Genomic DNA, 21,280 nt, shown 5'->3' on the forward strand with positions numbered 1-21,280 from the left:
AATGCAATAATTTCCACTTCAAGTCAGGATTTTGCTCATTTGAGGTTTCTGTGTTCTCTTAACTAAATAATCTCACCATGACCACTTCCACAGGACGGCTTAACCACAGACAAATTACTGTTTCTAACTGCTTATCTTAGCGTGCCAAACTCTGTTTATTCATTTTTTATGCAGAATTAAACTGGATTTTAAAAGCACATTTCTGTTTTTGAAAAAATCTTTGTTCATTTGAAATGAGATAAAAGTGTGGCTGGGGAGGGCTGGCTGATAGAATTCACAAGCAAGCAGTCTAGAAAGCAAACATGAAAGCGCAAAAATAAAATCACAGCACACACTGAACTTTTGCACAACTCTCTGTTCTTCCAGCATCCATCGTTGCCCAGAAGTGGTGGTGTCAGATGGAACCATGTATGGAAGGGGAGGAGTGCAAGGTTCTGCCAGACCTCACAGGATGGAGCTGCAGCACCGGCAACAAAGTCAAGACCACAAAGGTTAGTGGGTACACAGTCTCTCCCCAGAAATGTGTCTTATTGACTCTCTCACACTGTCTTTCGATCTCTCAAACACACACACACTCTAACAGATTTTCACTTTTATTGCATTAGTGAATATTTCTTTTTCCTGTTTCCTTTCTCAAACTGTGCTCTTTTTTCTCTTCTCCACAGCCTATTTTGTTCTAGTTTTATTAAGTATTTGTTTTTTTTACATCTAAGAACACTTAAAGAGCCACTCCAGTGAAAATTGTGTTTATGGTGTTTTTAGCATGTTCTTGTGGCGCTTTTCCTGTGGCCTTATAAAAAGACAATTACGATTAAAATGGCATTTCTGAATAATTCTTTATTCAAATTGTTGGGAATCAGGAGAAGACAAAAAAATGCCTTTGAAAAACACCTTCATCAGTGACATTGGTGCTACAATCGACACGGTCACAAGCTTCCTGCTCCGCTTCATTCCGATGCATCCACTTGCAGACTAAAGCCAGATAGCTTCAATATTGCTCAATGTTTTTGTTCTACTGCTAATGTTAGGTTAGGGTTGTGAGGGGCTGTAAGATAGCAGGAGAGAGTGTAAAGGGATAATAGGAAATGAGGGAAGGCTCCACCGCAACTCAGGCAAATTTCTAATGAAATATTGCCGCTCTGCAAAAACTGTGTCCTAGAAAACAACACATTTTTAAATTTTGGATTGGAGTGGGACTTTAATATTTTAACTTTAAAACCACTTTTAAAATACCTAATGAACTGAAATGTTTGATACACTTAATTCTTTGCATATTTTAACGTCTGCTGTGAATAATTCTCTATTTATTGCATCAATATTTTCTCTTAATTTGTTTTTTTTCTTGAGAAAATAGTAACCATGGATGGACATTTCTGATCCTCTCATGTCGTCATGAACAGCCTCTCATCTTTTTCTGCCCTGTAAGGGACAACAATCACCTCCTGTCAGTTTAGACTTCTGCTTCCACCCTCCATCCCTCTCTCAGCCTGCCCCAATTTAATTATTAATGGCTGGGTGCAGACCTTTGTTTTTTGCCTAAATAATTGATTGAAGGTGTGGTCAGAGGATAGCATCGGGAGTCGTCTCTTTGGGTAAAACAAAGAAATGTGAAAAGGCTAACACATGATCTGCCATTTGTTTTTTTTCTTCCAAATGCTGACATTTTTGAAAACATCTCCAATGGGCTCAGATGATCTACCATGCCATTTCCTTTTCTTCACAAGTTTCCTCCTTGATGAGCAAAATAAATCATGTTTCTCAGTCTTTGATTTTGAAGAAATGCTTTCCTGATGTCTGCTTTAGCTCTAATCAGGATCAAAGCAGATAACATGGTTTCCTTATAAAATAATCCATTGAAATCTGTTAATTGAAGTAAAAAGACTGCAGGCTCCACTCAATTTTTATTTATTCATTAATGCAACCTACTGATGTTAATAACAACATGATCCATCATATCTTCAAACTCAAAGAGGATAGGCTTTACTTCATTACATGCTTGTTTGGACGTTAAAAACATTTCCAAATGTTCCAAAGTGTGTTTATAATTTCCCTGAACAACATAAAAGCAAATCAGATCCATCTTCCTCTGTGACAAAGTTTAGAAGAGAGCAAACATTTGGTGTTTCTTGGATTGAGGTCTTAGATCAATGATCTGTGTGTTGGTTAATGTGTTTTGTGTGTCTACGTTATTTGAGAGTGTAAGCTGATGTGTTTGCCCGATGATGAAAAGAGGGATTTTTTTTATCTCCTCTAGCGTTGCATGCTGAGGTCAAGATGTGCAGGCATCCAGATCAATAGCATCGAGCGTTCTCTTATAGTCCCATTAAGACCTGCTTGTAAATTGAAATTGACGATAAAGCGCGAGGAAGAGAAAAGATGAGAGGCAGACATTGAAAGTGCCTAAAACGAAGAAGAAAGTGATGGAGATGTGCAAGTGATAAGAATAACTTGCAAAGAAGAACGTGGAGAAAAACTGTTGAAGAAGTACTTGAAAGCTTGCTGGTAGAGCTGCTGCTTTTACAATAAACACTAAACAATATGGCCCTCTCTATTGGAGCTTGAGGAACAGAACAAGGGAGGAGAATAGGTGGCAGGAGGAGGGAGAGAGGGAGGAGATGGATTAGTCATTGTCAAATGATTGCTTATGGATGAGTAAACATTGAAGCCCGCAGCGCCAAGACATGAGCTGAAACTAAGACATGTGAACAAAGGATTAGACAGACATTGTGCTCACTTTAAATTTCTTATAAGGTTAAATAAAATTGAGTTTACCGGTTGGTAAAATACCAAACGGTTCTTTCAGCGTTCTGAAAACTAAACCAAAATGATTAAATAACTACATTTACATACATTAGTATGTAGTTCCTTAATACAACACATTCTAAACATAATATAATTGTTAACTTATCCCTATTTTTTTTGTTATGATAAGTCATAATTTCACTTTACATTTTAATATTGAAAGTTTACGTGACTTTGTTTGACAAAAAATCCAACCATGCTAACAAACCACCTTTTGAATTAAAAGTGTTTGGTAAACTCTCAAGGTAGTTGGTAATTGATTGAGCTCAGTTTTAAAAATTAGTAAATTAAACAAATTGGATTTCAATATTATTTTTGATTTACATTATATAAAGATTAATTTTAATTTTCCTGTTGTTTTGGGCAAAAAAAACATGTTTTTGTTGGCGTTTTATGTAAAAATGAATAGTTTTATAAATAAGAACTCCACTTTTGTCAATTGTTTAAACTACTGTCTGTGTGAACAAAGCTTTTTAGTTGTGAAACTATCAATATTGAATAAAGAGTAAATTATTGTACATTTTTTAAAGCAAACTGTTCAGGAAGTTGACAGTAATTCTGTTTTTATGAAACTTTAAATGAGGAAAAAAGCCTTGAGGAACAGTGTAGTTGTGCCGACTAAATCTTTAGAAAAAGAATCACAGTGTTCTATAGACTTAAGAGACACTGAAATAACACTCAAGTGTTTTGTGTGTGGTTTGTGCCATGAGATCTAAACATCTATACTGTACATCGACTCGCGAACAAGGCAAAGAAACTGATATCTAAAAGCATATTTAAACAGGCAAGGGACAGCTTCCAAAGAGACTGACTTCTGCATTTTGAAGCAAAAACAGGTTCAGAAAGACTACAGTGTATGTGCGTATTGAAAAGGGAAGACAACAAACGCCTGCAGACTCTTTGATCAAACGCAGGAGTGAATGCCTGAAGGCAATGGGAATGAGCCCAGGAAGGCTGGCCCGAAGCCATCAAGAGCAGATACAGTAGATCCGTTTCAGATGCCAGCTTAGAGGACACGCTGCTCTGTGCTCGCACAGCGAATGCTGGCTTTTTACGTTCGTTCACTGGCACCTGGTTGGCTGATAGAACAAAAGAAAAACTCCTTTAAGACGCCACAGGGGTCTCAGAAAGACATGCATGTCTCATCTAGTCAGGATTATTATTACATGCTCTGAACTGGGCAGTACAGCAGTCTGTTTGCCTTTTAGGAACTTGAAGTTAAGCAAAAGTGACTTATTAAAATTTTTCCAAATTAAAGAAAAGGTGAAGATGCTGTTATTCAGGGTAGATGTCTGAACGCGTAAGCATTATTCCACCAATAAAAACCCCTGTCAGTTGTTTTAAAATAGTCACTGTTGCTGCACAGCTATAAAGCCCCATTCACTGGTATAGTCAATTTTTTTCACATATTTACCATATTATGTAAGCTTTTCTGGACACATCATTATTTTGACAACCTTCCACTTTCTCATTTTAGGTGACCCGATAGTCTTGTCCATCTCAAAAGAAGTAGTCTGGCAAGTTGGCGAAACAAAGCACAATGGACCTATCCAGTTACGAGGAAAAGCACTGACATGAGTCCCTAAAGGGAAGTAGCGATTGTTTCATTTTTCCAAGGATAACGGAGAACTGAGGGCAGAAGAGGAAGGACTCTACTCTGCTTTCCATCACCATACACACAGCTAGGTCCCCTGTGTGCTCTATAGCAGAGGAAAACTTTGCGCACACTAAAGAGATCTTCGACCTAAGACTCAATCGGATGACAGAGCATCAACAACTTTACAGATTTAAAATATTACAAATCCTTTATTCTTTATTCTGCTCCATACGTGTAAATTCAGTTATAAAGCATTTATTTTTCTTCCTTTAGTTCTGTTTCCAAAGGGAAGAGGATCACCAATGCTTGCTCGGTGTGATGTGGGTGACTTATTCAAATGAAACTGTGCCACATGTAACCCCTCTCACTTTTCTCATAATGTATCCCAGATCTGCAAAGGAACCTTTTTCTTTCCTGACCCTGATTTTTTTTCTTATTTCCCCTTCAGGAGAAGAGGAAAATATTTTCCCTTTGTGGGTTACCACATGCCATTTTTCTGATGCATATTGTTTATCAGTCTTCTTTTTTCTCTTATGTTTTTCAAAGTCCTTTCAAAGTTGAGGTTAGACTAATACCAAGTAGATGTAATGATGCACTACAACATTTAAAACCTGTAGAAGAAGGGGTCTTGGAATCACCTGGGCTAAAGGTAAAGTGATGCTCTAATGGTTTTAATATCTGTGTTTTTAAAACGCCTGTTAACCTCTATTGAGTACATGTGTCAGTATTATATGAAATGAATTAAAAAGTTCAAATGAAAACAAGTCTGGAGCGTATTTTAGTAGATTTGTGGAGGCAGTGATAACAGATTTGACCCAAAAACTGGGAGTGACAGAGAACGGGTGAGTTTGTAAATGCTGATTTTCACTGTGTTGGCTCCCAAAAGTGCTTTCAATAACAGGTAATTATGTTTCAATGAACTTTACACATTCAGTTTGGTGGGACCCAATCTGGCTGTGAGCAAACACCTCTAAACAAATGCTTTGTTTTAAAAAAAGAACCCAGAGCGAGCTCTCCTCCCTGGTGGTCACATTTGTTACGTGAATGACAACTCATTAATCAGGGCTCATTGTCAGAAGAATACCTTTATTTAATGAAGAATTTTCCACCAACATTCTGAGGAAATAGGGAAATAAACTAAACTAAAAAACTAAAGTAAACTTAAAAACAAAACGTATGTCTCTGTGAGGACATAAGATTGTGACTAAAATTGTTGTAGATGTGTGGGAACAATCATTCTCTGTTAACTGGAAAAATAGATCTTTTACATTTAAATTCCACAATCTAACTCTCTAAATCTGGAACAAGTTTGCCCAACATCACAAAACCGGCTTAACTTAAAGACCATAACTGTCCTAAACCTAAATGTTTTTGTAAACATGAACAAAATCATATTCTGTGCTTTTCTGTGTAAAAAATGTGAAATAGATTTCTGTATTTTATTATTCCTTTTATTTCTAAGAAGTCTTGTGACTTGTTTTGAAAATGAGTCAAAATTAAATTACTTAATAAAAACAGAACAAAAACTAGAAAAATAAACACTTCAAATTAGATTTAAAAAAATAAATTTGTGTTTGAATTTTTCTGAAATGTTTTGCTTGATACGCAGAGATATTTGAACACTAAGGTAATGTGTGTTGGTAATGCTCCGTCATTCTAGTGTTTACACAAAAAAGTGATGTGATGCAAAACTTAAAACAGCTTTTTACAACCCTCAGTGCTGCACTCAGCCAGGGCAAATTAAGTTTCATTCCATTTTGACAACTTCTTAGGAAAAAATCCAAGAAAGAGTCCTTATTTTTAGGATTTCATGAAAGAAAGTTATTATTAAAAGTAACTTTAAGGCTCTGTTATCTTTACTATATTTGCAATTAAAAATGTAGGCACAAAAACGGGAAAACAATGTATTTTTTGTCAAAACAAATTCATTTAAACCTTTTTACACAACGGTTATTAAAAAAGAACATTATTCATTTAAACTACAAAAGGCATCATGATGGCTTTCCACTATAGATTTTTTGGTAGAGCTGCAGTTTAGTACAAAATGGGTGTCAGTATCATTTCTTTACAAATTCGTTTTTTCTCTGAAACCATTGAGCCGAGCAGGTTTATTTTTCAGAAAGGGTGCTTTAAAAAATGGTGTAACCCATGGGATTCAAACCACAACTTGTTTCTTGTTAGGAGGATTAAAATCCATACCTTTCAATTCATCAGTCAAGTTTATTCTAAAGAAATCTATTAAAATGATTCCAAAAGCAGTCAAAATCATCAAGGCAAGAGAAAGAAGAAGACAACGATGAAGGCAAACTGCAGAGGAACCGTTGGAAAGCTTTCTCAAGTTACACGTGTGCACACACACAGACGCACACACACACACACAGGAGTGGAGGTGGTGAGTGTTGAGTGGACTGCTGTAATTACAGAGAGTAAAATGTGTAAAAAGGTTTTGACATGAGAGTCTGACAACTTCAATTTTACAGTCTTAAGTGCTTGCAAGGTGTTTCTCCAGCTGCACCAGAATCCAATCAACAGTCAACTAAGTGCGGCTTGTTGAAATTCCTTCGGAGAACATCTAATACCACCGTGCTCTCAATACAACACCAACCATTAAGCGGCAGTGATGAAGCCAGGCATCAGGTGTAGCTCCAACAGCCTCCTCATAACTGTCTGACAGTTACGATCATCAACCCTGCTGCAACCCACAAATCTTGTCATCTGTGACCATCCTCTGAAAATCCAAACCATACCGTTATAACTCAGCGGGCTTTCTGGTTAGCTTCAGTGATGAAATAGGGGCTGTAAGAACAGATGCCGGAGCAGATGCTGCAGCCAGCAGAGCCATTAGATAAGCTACCCTGTGTTGATACATCAGTGCAAGGACGATGATTAGGAGAAGGTGATGGATCGAGGGCTGAATGTCATTCAAAAATGTGCTGAACTTGGTCCGTATGTTCAGTAACTCTAAGAATGCTGGGAACATCGAAAATGTAATAAACAGAATTTAATATTTGCCTCGCTGCTTGTATTAACATTTCTAAATTCATTTATCCTTTATTATCTTGCTGTTGTTTGTATGATAAATTATTAACAGCTTTCAGTACAATACTTTTCAATTGCTGCGAAGCTATTAAAACCTGAGATGAGTTTGCAGCGAGATGAGTTTAAATACAATATTTTTAGTTCTCCCACACTGAGGTAAAAAGATTTGATCAAAATCAAATAATATCAAAGAACAGGCACATTTGAAACTTGTCAAACATGATCAGGAAGCATAAAACTGAAGCTAGTCTGAGTCCTAGCAGCAGCAGAAGACCTAATAACCCAGGTGGTTTAAAATGGAAGCAACATGTCTGAGATGTTGCTTGGTGCCAAGCTATACACAAATATACAATGTGTTTTGGTATATAATGTTTCTAAAAACAATTTTCTTGGGGGAAGCAGTCAAATCAGATATGAATAAGTATAAAAACACAAGCTCCACTTTAAAAACACCATCTCCACCTAGAAAAACACCAATGACAACCAATTCAATTGTCTTTTTCAATTGCAAACCAGGCTTGTGGGTAGCCCAAGCCTGGTTTGCAATTGAAAACATGCTTGGTTTTAACTGCAAACCAGGCTTGGGCCACCCACAAGCTTTTACTAGATTGTCTGTGTCTGATTTGATTTGATTGCTCATTAGTTGTTCTCTCATCAATGTTCTGGTGGATCAACTTTCTCAAAGACATCAGACACAGTTGGATTCCCAAAGAAAAATTATGTAATGAGTCTTACATGCATGTTTTTATTAAAATCACACTTCATAAGTAAAAAAAAAAAAAAAAAGACTTTTATAAAAATGAAATTATCAGAATTGATTCATGGTTTTTTGAAGGATGCACTGAACACTCATTCCTTCCGGTGGAACTCTGCCCATAAGGACTTTAAGCAAAACCATTTGAAAAAAAGAAAAGACAAATGTACCTTTGAATATTTTGCGGGAGCAATCAAATAAGGTTTTGGGAACATGTCGCATCATCTTTTTTTGTTTCTTGTGCAACTCTCCATTGAATTTGCAGGAAAGTCCAGTCTGCGTGCACTGCAGGCACCCAGTCTAATTTCAGTGTTCCCACCCTTAGACAAAAGCATGAGAGGATGACGAATTTAAAGGAAAGAAGGTAAAAAAGGAACAAAAATAACTGAGGAGGACTTTTGTGATCTTCCTGCAAAGTGATGACCTCAAGGTAATGTGGCTTTTGTTGTAAGACCCGGACAGCAGAGCAGATTGGAACAGGTTACAGATGAAAAAGATCACAATGATATATAACACACCGTGTGTGTATGAGTGTGTCACTTTTTGTGTGGAAGCTGTACAGAGTGCAAAAAAGGAAAGCGTGTGTGTGGAACCGATAAGCGGCATAGGCCCAAAGGGTTTCTGTACATGCTGGTGTCAGCCTTTCATTTTCCTCGGACACACTTTGTGCTATCCAAACCCTCACACACGAATGCAGATAACCTCAACCTCGACTGTGTCATTCATATCATGGGAAGTATGAAAGGAGGCGTGTTCCTTCATTTCTATTGAAGTCGCTCCTGGAGGAACACTGAATATGAGTCACGGTGATTAAGGTTGCAGTGATGACTCACAAAGATTGCATGACCTCTCTGCTGTATTTGCTGCATAAATTGCACGTGTAATTATCATTATGCTAGGTATTCACAAATTCATTAGCATGACACTGTAACCACACTGAACAGCAGGAAGACACTGGAGAATAGCCTGGCTAAAAGAGCTCAAGATTTTTTTTGTTTTTTATCATCGTCGTCTGGCTTCTGAGGTGATGGCAAAGCGTCATCTGCTCCTATAGGAAGACGAGTGAACCCTGCCCACACAAAAACACTGCATCTCTCTCTGGATGCAACTCTTCATCATAGTATTTAGGCCTGTAGGTCTTCTAAATTTTTAAAATGTGTTAAAACTTCTAATCCACCATTCTATGATGTACATTGATCACTCTAACATGGCAGTTTACACTAGTTTGTTGTGCAAGCAATGCTGACTTTTTATGCACAATCTTTCAACCTCAAATATTTTTCTTAAAGTATTCTTTAAGAATAAAACCTTATTTTCAGCTGACAGATATAAAAATGCTTACTTAATTCTTTTGAGGGATCAGTGCTGGAAAAAAATGAAAAAATGTTATCTCTGGGATTGTTTGTGCGCTAAGCAAGGGTTAATGGCCAAAGAAGTGTGCATTGTTACATTTTAAAGTCCGACGCGAAGTGCGTTAAAAAGCAATAATGCACACTTTGAAGGCCATTAACCCGCTTATACCATGGTCACTTACAAAAAGAAATAAATATTAACCAGTTTTTAGTCCTTAATTCTTGTTTTTTTTCCGATTTGGATCGCTTTTCCCACAAAAAGCGGACTATTCGTTACATGGTGCGGCGCGATGCACCGTACCGCGTAACAAATAGTCCGTGTCGCGCCGCACCACCGCTGCAGTCATGATTCTGCAAGATATATATGCTGATCTTTCCGATGGGTTGAATCAAGCATCAGTTCAGGGAGAAAGTTCACCTCTTACCGCTTGTTTTTGTGATCATCTGGCAAGTTACAGTGATCCTGATTTATCTTAAAAAGGTTGAATATCTACATAAAACATGTTTACCGTCATAAATATATTCAGTCATTAGCAGCAACCATAGCCTTTTTGATCTGACCAAAATCACTATGAAAATGGTGGCAATATTAACTTTAAAAAATGAATTTGTATTGATAAAGTATAGAATTATTTAACAAGATGGTGGTGATGTTGTTTCTCAGCATTGTAACTTAACAGCGGAAGGTTCCCTGCTCTGAATCTGTGCTTTTACTTAGAAATTCTGTCTACCTCCAAAAATCTAAAACATTTTCCAAACACATCATCTAATAAACTGCAACCCACTTCATAAAATGTCTTATTCAACTCAAAAAAACTTTTAAAAGCCAGTAATGCAGCCAAAACACACGTCGGGGATATCAAAAAAATGTTTTAAAATAATATTGGAATGGCCACAGGAACTACGGCTTGAGGGCCATTTTGTGGCCAAATCTGAAATCTTAATAATTTTCACATTTTTACACAATGTGAGAAAAAAAAGCTTACGTCCACAACCATAGCCAAAGTTTTGTTGACCTTTGACCAGAGGAAGAGACATCCATCTTGAATATTCTAAACAAAAACACCTTCAGTAGCAGTCATTTAAACTCCTCCCATGGGTTTTGATATATAACCATTTGACTCCTTAAGCATCATTGGGAGGCTACTTAGAAAAAAGAGTTGGAGAAGTTGTACATTTTGAAAGGTGTTTGAGTGGCGAGCTCACAAGAGTGGTGTCCCCCCATTGTTTGCACGTCTTTTACCAGATTATTGTGAAATTTAACATAAGGATGAATTTTTGGCTCAAGCTGAACGAAACGATATGACAGATGACATGAAGATATTAGAAATGTGAGCGTTGTTAACAAAAACCCCACATTGCCAAGGAAATCCAAAAGTTTTCTTTTGCAATTTTTTCTAAAAAACACATAGACCAAAACATAAAACAGTTTCTATGGAGATTAAATTAACAGAAAAGCTGAAATAAAAAATAAATAAATAAATAAAAAATATGTTTTTTCATGAATTTCTTACGTGGGGGTCTGACCAGAATGGCAAAGACAGAGGGGGAGAGTGAAGAGCCTGCAGCAACTCCTCAGCCAGTGAGGGCAGGTAAAAGGGGGGTTGTGAGGGTACAGCTAGGGCGAGGCCAGGTAGCGCCTGTGGGCAAAAAAAGCCGCTCGTGACGTTTAACTTGCCCTTCTTTAACTTTCAATTCAGAGGTTATTGTAATATGACTAATACAGTTGTAACTTGTATTTATATTTTCATTGTAAAATTCAAGCAGAAGATGAATGAAAATTTCAATAGGTTTTACTGTGACTCTGGGTCCCACTGGGCGGAGGCCCCGGGGAAGACCCAGGACACGCTGGAGAGACTACGTCTCTCGGCTGGCTTGGGAACGCCTCGGGGTCCCCCCAGAGGAAGTGGCCGGGGAGAGGGAAGTCTGGGCATCTTTGCTTAGACTGCTCCCCCCACGACCCGGTCCTGGATAATCAGAGGAAGATGGATGGATGGATGTAGTGACTCAATTACCTATGGAGCTTCAAAGGTCAAACCAGGAAATAGCAATATTGATACTTAATGGAAGTCTGTGTTCACCTGTGAAAGTTTGAGTTGGGCTGTCGTTGACTGCACAGTAACCCTTGGCTCACACTGCATCCAGTCCGGCTCCGGTGCAGCCACCAGAGCGGTCTAGCTACAGCAGATGACTCACATTGGCTACGGATGGCTGCAGTCCTGCTGCAGCCCAGGCTCTGTCATTTTTGTCGTTATCCTTATGAAAAGCATGTGCAGTATCATAAAGGATGGGGCGGTTCTGGACCTCTGCCATCAGCGTTTCGTCATCCATGGTGTTAAATGATTGATATGACGCTCTACCACACACTTTGTGACCCTGTGTCAGGAGAAATAACTTAATGTTTACACCGCTGTGAAAAAGTGACAAGTACAGCAGAAAATAGGTTTTATTTGAAACTGTATTGGATGCACTTTATACTTGCTCACATTATTTCCGGTTTAGGTCGTTTAATTTGGCCCAACTTCACAAAAATGTGCTCCAGCTCGCTCCAGCGTCCGGCTAAAATTTGAAGCCAAAGAAACGAATTTGGAGAGCCGGAGGATGGATGCCGTGTGAGTGCCTCTCGCACTTTTCAAGTTACATAAAGACTCTGACTTGCCGCACCACCGCTAGACCAGATGCATTGTGAGTTAAGGGTAACTCCGTGCCACTGACTTTGGACTATGACAGTAAGCTAAAGCTATTGAAAATACATGCTGGGATCAGAATGATTTGACTCAAATGTTTAGTATTTCTATGCATGTATCTCAACCTACTCAACATTCTGCAACATTTGACAAACATTTAAAAAAAGATGAAGCCCCCTGAGCTTTTATGAAAAATATGTTGGGTTCTCTCCGGGGTCTCCGGCTTCCTCCCACCGTCCAAAAACATGCTTCATAGGTTAATTGGCAATTCTAAATTGACCATAGGTGTGAGTGCGGGAGTGAATGGGTGTGTGATTGTGGACATTCTATCCTGCAACAAACTAGCGACCCGTTCAGGGTATCCCCCCTGCCTTCGCCCTCAAGTGGCCGGGATAGGCTCCGGCAGCCCCGTGACCCCGAAAGGGATAAAACGGTATAGAAAATGAATGAATGAATATGTTTACTTTAATATTTTTTTACCCTATTTTTAAAGCAATTAAAACAATTTGAGATCGGTTAATGAGATTTAAAAAAAAATAGGGCAACTTTGTTCGTCACATTGTGGGAAATCTCTGCTGTCAGTTTTTAAATTGAGTCCTCTGCATAGCTGAATTCTCTGAGGAGTGATGTTCAGCTGAAGAAATTATGTGGTAATTTTGTGTAGGGAAACTGACTTCCAAAAAAGGACTGGTGGCCAATCTAGGAAAGAAGACTTCTGTTATCCTAACATTTCGGTGCCATTGCACTGTTTTAATGTAATAAATTTAGAAATTTGCACTGCAGAACTCAGAAAAGATTCAGCTTGTGTGGAGGTTCCAGCAGAAATCCTGTGACAGACCTCAGATGCAGGGGAGCAATCTCTGAGTTTCTTTTCAGTCCAGGGGGTGTGGAGAAACGTGATATTTTGCAGAAAATGAAAAGTTTATCGTGGGTAATGCTGATATTTAAATCTGCTACTAATCAGTCTGCCGAATGGGGTAAGAAGAAAAAATTCCCTGTCTGCGATGAGATTTAGCGAGACGGGGGGGTGGTGTCAGCATTGTGATGAATATTCAGTTGTTGACATTTGTGTGGAGAACTGAGGATGAGGGTGGGATGATGCCAAGTTGGAGTAAAGAGCATTACAGAACATGAAGGGAATAGGGGGGTGTTGAGAAGTAGTGGGGATTATGAGGAGATGGGGACAGCAATGGAGAAAGACATTTCTATCTCTCCCACAGCAGACACAGAGGAGTTGGTCAAGAGCGGAGACGCATGAGTGTAACCACGGTAATTAATGAGACTTGTTCTCAATGATTGTTATTGTCTGTTTGGTTTGTGCAGGCAGCTTTGTGGCAGTCTAGAAACTAGATCTGGGTCACATTGCCATAGTCTGCTCATTAAACCTCTCCAGCTCCCTTGCTGCACCAACAGCTGTTTATTTTGCTGTTGCGATAGTCTGCATAGTTTCTCTTTTGACTTCAGAAAGCTTCACATGCTCATCAGCGAGGCTGAAACACCCCTGAATATTATTTGGAGGGAAACAAAAGTAAAAAGCCACGGAAAAAGATGAGAACCAGCAACTTTAAAAAAAAAATAAGTCATAATTATTATTAATGTTTTTCAATCAATTATTTATTAATCTGATCATTATTTTGTAATATAACGTAATTAATCATTTTAAGGACTTTTCATTTACATTCATGATATTGTGGTGCAGTGAAAGATCAAAATGCAACTTAAAAAAGGCTTTATGAAGTTTTTTTATTATGAAAAAAACATCCGTTTACTTTTACACCAGCAAAACGTTTTTTTTTTTTAAATCTCTAACAATTAAGAAACAGGCAACCAAACATACAAAAAAAAACTCGAGTCCAGATCTAATGCTCTAATTTACCACATCCAAAAACAGTCCATCCTCACAGCAACGCAAAAATATTTGACTTCTTAGTAATACCTTACTCCACAATTTATCAGAACAGCAAGACAGTAGGCATGAGTGATTTTGTAGTTTCCTTTAACATGCAGCAGAAGAGAAAGAAAGAAGAGAATCTTAGAAGGAGATGAGACAAGAGGAGGTGACACAGCAGGAACTGAACTATTTAGACTTTGGACTTTTTTGCATTGAATCAAACATTTGCTTCATCATCTAGACAAACAAGCGGTAAGAGGTGAACTTGCCCTCTGAAATGACAATTTTTTTAATTTATCATGACATTGGCATATTACTCAACTGCAGCAGAGCAAAGTTGGTGTGGGCTCAGTTGCTGTTACCATGACAGCGCATATCAAAAAGTCAGTTTTTTAGAAAAACTGTTCAAGTTGAAAAATATGACAAGACTAAAGTACAAACAATTTATTTAATATTTATGTATTTATTAAGTGACAATGGTAAAAGCAGGATAGTGCTCTTCAAGGTGTCCATTATCAAAAACAAATGGACGTAATCAGGCCTCCACATCCTCATTTAATTTAGCATAATGGACACCTCGATGGGCATTACTATCCCTTACATAATAGATAATAGTAATAGATTATAGATGAGATTAATGGGATTTAATGGGATAAAAAAGGGGGTTTGTTGTCATATGCACAGTAAGGAAACTGGTTTCCGTTAAGGTAAAATGAAAATAAAGAATAATTACAAAATATCTGAAAAATAGGAAAATGCTGTAATTTATTACAATATCAGTCCTTTTTGCTAACAAATTAAAGAAAGTATTAGACTAATTTTTGGGATTTAAAATATCAAATTACTAATACCATAAACTCAAACCCCTTGATGACTAAATGTCATCCTAATTATAGTTATCTTCGCTTATATTTCAGAAATTGTTGTCTTATATAATCAAAATGTTTTATGGCTACATCAACAAAATTCTCATCTTTTATCTAAAACATTAAAAAGACCAATTATCAACTGCATTTTTCTCCACATCTCTCTATTTACTATTTGATTAGTTTCTAAATTGTAACAGTGCTGCACCTACACAATACAACACAATACCTGCAAATATGCTGCAGTGCTCAATTATGTTGGTATTAATTAGTTTAATTATTATCCTGCAGCTTTTGTTTTGTCTTCGGAGAGACTTCAAATGTTCGATACTGGCACATTGTTCAGTCAAGTGCACACACTACATCAATACAATACGCCTGCACCTATTAAAAAAATAGAGAGAGCATACAAAACTGTGCACACTTGACTGCTCCTCAATGAGCACTCTCGCACCTCAACTTGCAGACTAATGAATATATTCCACAAAACTTTAAAGTTGGTGTTCATAATGAACTTTATTTGCATAATTAAGGGGGAAGAGTCCAAAAGGACCTTACAGTTCTACCTTGTTCTTGGCTAAAATGTAGACTAAAAGAGTAAGAGGGAGGTGCAGCACAAAAAGCTTATGTTGAAGAATCGGTTTGGATTGATGGGTTTAAAAAACGAGGAGCCATTGTCCTAGTGTATTAACAATGTCATGACATATTGACCTTATTAGACAGAAAAACTCATAATAACCAAATAGAAGCAAGATGTGCAATTTATCATCTGTACAGACACACAAAAGCATACCAATATCTTCCAGTCAGTTTTCCACACCTTCCACTGCTTTCATTTTTCTTTCCATCCACCCATTTCTCCATCCATCCCCATCCAAAGCCTCCAGTCAGCAGTCAGGTATAGAATTCCATTACAGCCTAGTGATGCAGCACTTCAAAGAAGGGAGAACTGCATGTGTGTGGAACGGAAGGAATGTGTGAATGTGCAGCTCAGTGTAAGTGAGATTTTTCTGCTACATACAGAGAATCTCATCATCAGACACACAACAGTGATGTCCCCAGCCAGTATCTATCCTGCAGTGTGTGCAAACTGTTTCTGTTTTTTTCCTGATGTGGAATGTGCAGTAAGCAACTTTGGTCTGGCTCAAAAGTGGAGATTTTAACTTAGTAGATTTTTTCTTTATGCTTGATTTAATGAAAAGTCCATTTGAAAGAGAAAAAAAAAATGCCATCAAACAGTGACTTTTTTTCTTTTTATCCAAGAAGTAGATGTTCTTTCAAGTCAATCTAATATTTGAGTATAAACTGGAGGAGTTCATCATCACTGATGTGGACATGTTGCCCAACTGGTATAATATTTTAGATTTTCAAAAGGCCAGGACAAAGTAACAGGTACATTTAAGAAGATTTTTGTGATCACTAAAAGAAAGGCAAAAACTCGACTGCTTCTGATGAGCAAAAACTATTTTCTCAAAACAATTGAGCCACCTGAATGTCAGAAACTCTTTTGAAGACAAAGATTTGAATATTTGTTTCTGGTACACTCCTGTCACAACTTGATCAATGACTACTGTTTCATAGATTACCATGGTTTCAACAGAAACTATGCTTTGAATCAGAATGTTTTCTGAAGGATGTTTGCACGTGGGCTTCCCATGTGTTTCCAAGCAGATTCAGAGAATTACAAGGTTGACTATGTCATTTGCAGACAATTCTTGTTGATTACTTTGAATGTGAAACTTTTGGGGATAAAAAAGAAAACCATATATCCCAAAAATAAAAATAACCACCACCATGATTGTTATTCTAAGATTTTACTAAAAGAGCTTATTGTAATAGTTTGGGGTTAAGAACTTTTTTGTTATACCCTGAACCCATGAAAACTAAAAGGTGGCTATTCATAGCCAGGTTTCACATGTTAATATGAATGGAAGTTCAGGGTGAAAATGAACAGACTAGGGGGTTTGGGATGTTGTGTTCAAAACACTTTTTCAGATGATAAGCACTCATTAAACTATGAGAAAATTCTGTAAATACTTTTGTTTTCTACGGAAGCTGACAACGGCCTGCCCTACTTTTTCTTGGACTGTTTTTTCATGATAACTAGCTATTGAAGAATATACTGTAGCGTCGCTCTCTCCCTTTCCCGCACTGATACGCCAAGGCTTTACCAGTTTTACGTTTTTAGTCCATTTTTTCATGTAATAGTGGATCCATCCTTCTTAGACCCCTTAAAGCCGTCTCTTGCACTACCCCTCCCTTTATTTCACTAAATTCCCCGACAACAGGTTGAAATACGGAACCCAGGTCTGATGAGCGTCTGAGGAGCGTAGATTCACAAAATTATTTTACTGAAACAAAAAAATAGCCCAAGAAAAACATAAAAAAGTAGGGTACGCCGTTTACGGCTTCCGTAGTTTCAGCACTGTACATGTTGTAACTATGAAAAAGGTGCTGACATGCTAAACTATTGCAAAAACGTATTTAAGCCCATGATGATATTACCCAATGTTACATTCACACCGGTCTCTGCAACATGCATTTAAGCACCCACTTCCGATGAAAAGTCTTAGTAAATGCATGGAAATGCACATTTCAGGCCTCTGCCTTAAACACTCTCGCATTCACACGTAAGTAAACAAGTTTTTAAGTTTGTTTCTGGGCTCTATGTACAAAATGCAAGGGCATAAATGTGTATTTTATGCTAAACCAGTGGAACTTTAACCAATCAGGGACTTGGATTTGATAGTGACATATGGGTAGCGTCATTTTTAAAACATGAAAGTGCCAACTGTTTAAAAATTGATTATGAAAGGGAAATCGATAATTGTTTGTGTCTGGCTGGAATTAGCTTAACTCCCGTTATTGACACATGGCCAGTATAAATGTATAGGATTAGATCAGGTAAGTCTGTATGCATTGCAGTGTGGATCGTGACCCTAGTTGGGATAAGTTCAGAATATTGCCATTCATGTGAACTTTTCCAATATCTCTGCATGTTTGTGATTAAGATTCCCTTTCGTTTTCACTGTTCTCCAGCATCGTTCGGGTGTGTTTTCTTTGTCCCACAGTCTTTTTGATTTGTTTTTGGCAACTTGTGTTTGCATATAGGCCAGTAACCACTATTACATCCAGGTTTTGGCGGACAATGTGCATGTTCGATTGACTGTTACTGGGGTTGAGCTGTTTTACTCCCCTTACATACTTACAGACCATTGTGCCAACTGGCAGTGCTGAATGTCTCCAGTTAGTGCAGAGGTTTCCCTATTTATAATCTGTCCTCAATTTATGGGAAAAATCAAACAAAAACCTATGCAATTAAAGCAAAGTAGGTTTAGAGCAAGAAATCCAGAAGGAGCACTGGCAATGAACAGATGCTGACATGCCAAGGTGTTCATACAGCAGCTATTCAACATCTGACCACAGAAAAGTGTGCAGGTAAAGAAAGAATAATGACTTTACATGATATCCAGGCTCCATGAAAACCAGAAACCAGGTATACCTTAGTAATTTAAAAGACTGGTAAATGGATATAATTAGCAAAATATAACACAACCAGGGATAGAAAAAGAAAAAATAACTGAAAAACCTACATTTCTGAGGCCCTTATTTGCAAATTGACAGTTATCTGAGTTTGCTAATTGATTACGTAAAACACTTCAGTTTTTTAACAAATAATCTGGTTCTACGCTGGTTGCTTGATGCATTGACCATTTTTTCTCATCCTTTTCTCAAGCGCTACAGGACAATGTGTCCAAGCAGAAGTTGTAATCTTGCTCCAAACTTTTTTGCTGCACATTACTCATACTGGAGCACTCATTAAGTGATTCTGGCTAATGATGTGATGGCAGATGAGTCTAGACAACTAGGTTGAAAAATGCAAACTGTCACAGACGACCCCAGCAGAACCTGGGCGTATCAAGCAGAATTCACAAATAAAAGGAAAGAAAAACATACCATCTCCAACAGTTTTCCCTCTCTTCAATTAGATTGTTCCTGCATTTCTATTGGTAAATAATTCAGAGGCCTCAGCAGACAGGCATGACTGTATAAATGTTTTAGAGGGTGCGTTGGGAGGGAAGTAAGTGATTTTTAAGATGGTGGAGTAGTTTTTAGAGTTGTTTCCTGTGCTTTCAGACATTTATTTCTCTGTCTGTCTTCCTGTATCGTCTCTGATGGAAGAAAGAAGGTTCCCTTTCCATCATTCCCTGCCCAGAAATCAAAACGGAAAGAGCTCACAACTTGCTAGAAAGTAAAGGAAGCAGGCAGCTGAAAATAGCAACAATTTTAAATGGGCTTTAGAAAAAAATGACGGGAGGGAGTCAGCATTCCTGGGCATGTTTGGTTTTCATTTTTATAATTTTATCTAATTTATTGCATTTTTGTGTCATTGTGAATACAATAATGCAGACTGACTCGATTTTTAGTTTGAAGAATATCTGAAAGAAAGGTTGTGCTCACTTTATAGGTTTGCATAATAGCATTTTAAAGAGCACTGGTTGCAAATTGAAATTGAGACCAAAAATGTACATTTAATTCAAGGAGTTGCAAATTTTTGTGCAACAAAAGATTTAAAAGAATTCTTGATTTTTACTCAAGGTTTTCTGCCACTTCACTGTTTACTCATCCTTTACAGATCAGTCTTTCATCGTTAAGATCTTAAAAGCCTGACCTTTGTCCTAAAAATAACTTAATGAAACCAAAAAAATGTATCTCAATTATTGCTTCTTCTTTGATGTGAAATACATCCCTTTGTGTTCATTAGCTTAATTTTTGTGGTTTTTGACTTAATTTGTTGCACTTGCTGTTTTCTCTTCTCCGTTATTCTTGCATGTTAAAGTGTATATTGATATGACACTCTGTCCTTCCCTGAATCTTGACATTCATAACAGAATTGATTGATCTTTATAAAGCAGTTCCAAGTAGGAACTGTACAATAGGGACACAAAAGCAAAGGTTTATTTGCTCTTTGGAAAATGCATCTGATTGTAAAAATTAAATGTTAACACTGAATGGAAGTCATCATAGGAATAATCCTTATCTGAAAAAAAGGTTAAATTGTTTCAGTTTATTCCATGAACACCACTCCACTACCTTAAAACAGAGAAAACTCCTTCCTGTCTTACACTATATAATCATATTTTAAATCCATTTTTGATTAATCTCATTTCTATTTGCTTAAGTCACAATACAGAAAATGCAAAGCTGTATAGGATGCAAATCCTGAGAATTTAAAAACAGAGAAGCCACTGAAAATGCTCCTTTTGGCATGAAGCCAGAAACTGAAGTGAGTGTAAATGGGGTTTGATTCACACTCTGTCAGGAACACAATCAACTTATACCATTCTTATCTGATCATCCGGAGTTGTGCAATTCTTACAGCCTAAGATTTTTAAAAATCACGAAGAAGAATCCCCTTTGAACTGTTTATTTTTGGATGAAAAACAATGGCATTAACCCAGACAAACAGTTTACCAATGCACACTTTGAATATACTTTGGTGACAGTCAAGGGTTAAATTGTTAAGCAATCACAAGATATAGCAACTGTAAATGAGATCTGAACTGATGAGCTTTCAAAAAGACTTTTGTGCAAGTATTTGGAAAAAAATTGTATTTAAAAAAGTTTTATGACAAAAACAGCATGATACTAGAGATAAAAATATGAAAATATTGTATGATCATAAATCATATGATCATACAATCCTATTCAGTCATCAAGCACAAAGGGAGATTCTGTAAAAGAGTGTTTTAAAAGAGGGTGCCAAATAAAGTAACTTTACCTTTACTTTATTTCAGAAGATTACACAATTAGATACTATTGGTTTGACAAGTGTAAACATTTGGTTTGTTTACAAAAATCTTGCCCAAAAAAGTTACAGATTATTCATGTTTAACTAGTGCTGTACTACAGAGTCATGGTGCATCTGGCAGTCTCTCCTCCCCCTCCCCTCTCTGTTCTGCTCCTTGACTCGAACCAGCTGTGACCACTTACCTCATCAAACACCAAACCCTACATAAGGTGATCCAGTTCCAGCATTCATTGCCAGTTAGTTGCCCCCTAATGGTGCTTAGCTTGCTTGATTAATTGATTTGGCCATCTTAAAATAAAATAATAGTCACAATGCTTTTAACAAAAGTCTGCACCACGGCCGCAGTCAACTTGGTTTTCTTTTATTGCTGAAAAGGTTTTACCTCTTCTCCAAGAGGCTTTTTTGCTTGAGAGGACCTCTAAAAACTCAGATGTTTTTCCTTTGACCAAATAATGTTGCTGCACATACACAATTGTGGAA

At 37.4% G+C, this 21,280-nt stretch overlaps 1 protein-coding gene across 2 annotated transcripts in view; it reads left to right on the forward strand.

Moving 5' to 3' along the window:
• Positions 1-5,163, forward strand: part of LOC101154949 (chemokine-like protein TAFA-2) — a 110,106-nt gene extending 104,943 nt beyond the window's left edge. For both annotated transcript variants that reach the window (XM_004070474.5, XM_011477122.4), the window contains exons 4-5: positions 367-491; positions 4,280-5,163. In XM_004070474.5, the coding sequence (XP_004070522.1) occupies positions 367-491; positions 4,280-4,291 (137 nt within the window). In that variant the 3' untranslated portion in view covers positions 4,292-5,163. The remainder of the gene's footprint in view (positions 1-366; positions 492-4,279) is intronic.
• The last annotated feature ends 16,117 nt before the right edge of the window (positions 5,164-21,280 follow it).

This window comes from Oryzias latipes, chromosome 7 (assembly GCF_053564925.1).
Source record: "Oryzias latipes strain Hd-rR chromosome 7, Olatipes_Hd-rR_3.1".
NCBI lineage: Eukaryota > Metazoa > Chordata > Actinopteri > Beloniformes > Adrianichthyidae > Oryzias > Oryzias latipes.